The sequence below is a fragment of the Pteropus alecto genome, unplaced genomic scaffold (genome assembly GCF_000325575.1).
Source record: "Pteropus alecto unplaced genomic scaffold, ASM32557v1 scaffold67, whole genome shotgun sequence".
Lineage (NCBI taxonomy): Eukaryota > Metazoa > Chordata > Mammalia > Chiroptera > Pteropodidae > Pteropus > Pteropus alecto.
In genome coordinates, this window is record NW_006441061.1 from 10,021,026 (window position 1) to 10,025,517 (window position 4,492).

General features: G+C 57.8%; 1 protein-coding gene across 1 annotated transcript in view; it reads right to left on the reverse strand.

The window, feature by feature from the left end:
- Positions 1–1,954: 1,954 nt before the first annotated feature.
- NRARP (NOTCH regulated ankyrin repeat protein) overlaps positions 1,955–4,492 on the reverse strand; it is a 3,029-nt gene continuing 491 nt past the window's right edge. The window contains exon 2 of the mRNA XM_006918230.2: positions 1,955–2,004. Coding sequence (XP_006918292.1) covers positions 1,955–2,004 — 50 coding nt within the window. The remainder of the gene's footprint in view (positions 2,005–4,492) is intronic.

Genomic DNA, 4,492 nt, shown 5'->3' on the forward strand with positions numbered 1-4,492 from the left:
CGGACCCCCTAGACTCCCCTCCCCTCCCCAGAGTCAGGCTGCCCCGCCGCCCTCCCTGCGGCTCCTACCCTGCCGCCCCCAGCTCCTGCCCGCGGGTCCCCGCCCCCCCGCCCTCATTAGCATAGCAGCTGCTCGCCGAGCGGGGACCCGCGGAGGAAAGGGCAGAGGCCTCGGGAATGAATGGGGGCCGCGGCTTTGGAGGGGGCGAGAGAAGAAAGACCGACAGACGGACGCGCGGAGGGACGGTCCGACGTAGAGTAGAAGAATGCGCCCGGCGAGGGGAGGGGAGCCCAGGCCACCGAGGCGGAGTGTGCGGCGGGCCGTGGGGAGGGAGGCCTCCCGAGACCCGAAGCCCCAAGTGGGGGGCGTGCTGGAGGCCCCGGGAGGAGTCGTTGGCTGTTCCCAGACCTCCCAGGGGCCCCTATGGCCTGCGCCCTCACACTCTGGCCTCAGGCTTTGTCCCTCAGCTGTCCCAGCCCCAGCCTACTTTCCTGCCCTTGGGGGTCTCGAGGACCCGGTGCCACCAGCATCAGGAGGCACTCCCTCAAGGCCGGGACGCAGGGCTGTGTCCCCGGGCACAGGTGCACCCCAGTCTGTTCCCGCCTGTGCTGAGCTGCAAGGCCTTTGGGGACAGACCCAGAGGGCCGCCCCCTCCCGTCCTCCTCCTAACCTGTCTGTCTGGCCCTTGGCCCTTGGTCCTGGCCTCCAGGTCCTGTCCCCCGGGCCAGTTCTGTTCTGGCCCCTTGCCTCTGCCTTTAGGCATCACTGTCCCTGGCTGACCACTTCTCTGCACTTCCTGGTCTCTCTGGCATTCATTCCAACAGTAAATGCTGCCTGCGTCTGGCCAGGGTCAGGTCAGAGGGACAGACAGTTGGACAGGACACCCTGACGCTCCTGGCTGGGGAGCGGGGTGGGCCCTGCCCTCGTCCATCTGGTCTGTCTCCTTTCTCCATGGCAACCACTGGGTCCCAGTGACCCAGCCCCTGCTTGCCCAACCCTCTACCCTAGGTCTTCTGAGTGCCCCTGGCTGGGATTGTCACCTGGCCCCCACACACCTGCAGGTCCCAGAGGGCCTTGCCTTCCTGCTTGCCCTGGCCACAAAAAGTCTTGAAAAGACATTCCCAGCCCTGATTGCTGCCTGGGAACTCCCAGGTGACACCACCGACTCACTTGCTGCAGTTGGCGTCAACTCCCGTGTGCTGAGCACGGAGGTCCCTGAGCAGGAGCCTGCACTGTATGCTGCCCGCCCCACCATGGTGGGGGACTGACTTTGGCTTTGGCGGCCAACCTAAGGCTTTGCCCACTGAAAGGGAGGCCAGTGTTTCCCGGGCCGCACCCCGAGTTCCACTGCTGGCAAGACCCAGGCTGGAAGGCAGCAGATGCCACCAGCCTCCCACCCACGTGGGGCTGAGCAGGGCCTGGCTTCCTTTTTGTCCACACTGGAGAAAAAACGGTCCCTCCTGTGAGAAGCAAAGCCTTTCTCAGCCCAATATGCTTTCAGAAGAGAGGACCCGGAGCTACTCGGTCTCGCCAGGTGGCAGACAGGTGCCTGGGAAGCATCCCAGGGCCCAGGCTCCACTGGCTGCTGGGAGAACTTTAAGGAGAGTGCCCGTCAGGTGTCAAGCGGTGTCCCCAACCCCCGCCAGCAGGCAGAGAGCAAGCAGAAGCTTCCCCTCCGTGCTGTGGGTAAAGTCCTTGCTGGGAACAGGAGGCATCACTGCCACATCCGTGAAGGTCTCACAGTGCCCAGGCCTGACTTATTCTCTAGGTACCCCAACCTCCAAGTTCTTTACCACTATCCTTGTCGAGACCAGGCACCCCCGGCTGACACCCCCAGCCCACTTGCCCCGCAGGCTTGGGGCAGGTCTTCCCATGATAGCCTTTGAGCACTAGCTGGACACCACCTCCTGGGAGCTCATTTGCATCCAACATTCCACTCACCTCTGCAGGTGTCTCAGGGTGGAGTTGGCCCGTCTAGCAGGCCAGCTGGGGGACAGTAAGTGCCTGCAAAACCAAGAGAAAGCGGGCTCAGAAAAGCTCAAGGGCAGAGCAGAGCAGGAGACACAAAGTGGGAACACAGAAGGCGCAGAGGGCTCCCAGCCCAGGGAGGGCGGTGTGACCGCCACCCTTCCTTACCCGTAGGCTACTTGCAGAGGGGCCACAGAGGTCGGAGCCCCCTGCCCTGTCTCCTTTTGCCACAGGGGTGCCCTCCCACCGCCCCTCCCCCTACACAGCCCCTTAGGCATCTTGGGAGTGGGCCCAGGTCTCTGCTTCTCTCTTGGGAGACACCCACTCCACACCAACAGACCCGGATGCAACCTTCACCCCAGTACAGCTCAGGGTTTGTGGTCTTCCAGGGGTGGCCAGCTCCAGGGCCCGCTGGCCTGCTGAGCTCCTAGACGCCGCCAGGGGCCACAGGGGAGAAAGGGGCCTTTCACTTGTCAGGAGTGAGCATCTATGATGTTCCCAATTTAAGAGAAGCCCTCTGTGCAGCAGGCGGTCGGCATAATCCCACAGCGAGCTGGCCCGAGGACCCGGTTTCGAGCTGGCAGGGGGTCGGGGGTGGTGGAGCTCCGGCTGACCTTCCCATGAGGCCTCAGCTTCTTTGCCAGGGAACAGGAGAAATGGGCTACTCTTGGGTGTCGCTCTTGGCCCTGACACCTCACAAGTCCTGTACGTGGCCGGCTCGGGTTGGCAATGGAGCGCAGCCCGGAGCGTTTACCAGGCTCCGTCTTTAGGTGACAACAAGCCAAGCATTGTGCAGACGTCACCCACAGACAGCATGTCGCAGCCTGACCCTCGTCCTGGATGCCAAGCCCAAGAAGAACCACCAAATCTTTTTTTTTTTAATGTAAAAAGATCGATGAAAAATTTATTTATAAATTTTTCACGCTGCGCTACAAGTATATCGTACACTCAGGAATGTGCTGCAGACTCCATCCAGTTAGAAGTGACCATACTGGGACCCACACACAGCTTCCATGAGCCTAGAAAGTCTTAACATTAATTAACATAATTAAAAAGGTATTTGCATCTAGAAAAAATATACAGAAGAACTCCTTTTGGAGTAATCTGTGCTTAGTTTCAATGTCTGCTTGTTTCACTGACATTATCGATATATTCTTCTTATACAGGGTTTTCTATCAAGCCACAGATGACAGTCGTATCTGACCGGCCACGCACAAAGGGCCTCCACCCACCTGTGTCCTCAAGTGCTCCCCATTTTTGCACGAAGGGTCAGCAGCACTTCTACCCAGGAAGCCTCATTTAAATTTGAATAATTCAGCCTCCTTTTATTTCTCAGGATCAAAACAACAAGGGGTGTGGGGCTGCATAGAGAATTGGAACCGCGGAGACCGGGAAGGGCGCTATTCCGGACAGAAGTGACACGGAAGCACCGCCTCCAGCCCAGGTCCCCCAGCCGGCTCCTGGCGGCCCCTCCCCCATGGCAGAATTTGGGGATTCGAATCGGGTTCTTGAAACTCTGGGAGGCTGAAGAGGGGCAAACGGTCCTTCAACTCACTCAGCAACGAGCACGAGAGATTCACAGTCTTATAGGTATTTTATAAAAATATAAATATGGGTACACTGTTGCCTACACAACGCTGGATACAACGCCCTTTAAAATTGGGTTTATAATCAAGATTCAAAAAATACACCTAAAACTTGGCTTAAAATATGTTAATATTTTATATTCTGTCATAAATGTTATGACATTTAATTGTGGCAAATCCATTTACTTTTTTTAAAAAGTGTGCAACCGACTGTTAACTATAATAGAACTCACTTAGAAAAGGTATGGTCCCTCCCACCCCCCTCAATTACCGCCACACCCGAGCACCCAGGCTCCCGCGGAAACCGCCAAACCAGCAGGTTTAGGGATGGTGGCCTGTCACCGAAGGGGGAGGAGGCCTGCGGCTTCCGAAGCTCACACGGAATTGTGTGTGTGCGTGAGAGAGTGTGAGAGAGGGAAAAGGGAGGGGAGGGCGGAGGTGGGGGAGGGGAGCAAGAGGAAGACAGGACGGGAGAGAGAAAGGAGAGGAAGACAATCAGGAGCAGAGGAAAGAGCGCGGGGAAGCCATCGGGCTGGGCGGTGTTTTCAGTGCAACCAAGAAATGACAGACTCAAGTTTTTAGTTTTAAGACTAAGAAAAAAAAATGCATCTCCCCCCCATAATCACATCGACCACGCACAATATTTCCCAAACAAAACCAAAAAAAAAAAATCAGGCGCACAAACTTCACCCACAAATATAGACACACGATAAATAGTTTAGAATCCCAGCAACGGCAGAGCGTCTCCTCCGCGGCGCGTCGGCCCCGAGCCCGGCGTCCCCGCCACCCTCCTTCCACCTCCGGAGAAAACATTTTGAGCAGAGGATCCGGTGTCTCGAGATTCCGAACTTGCTGGTAGCGAGACTCAAATTTCAAAGGGGCTGGAGCCCGCGCCCCGCCCCCACCGCGAGGCGGCGGGCGGGGGCCGTGGGAAGCGC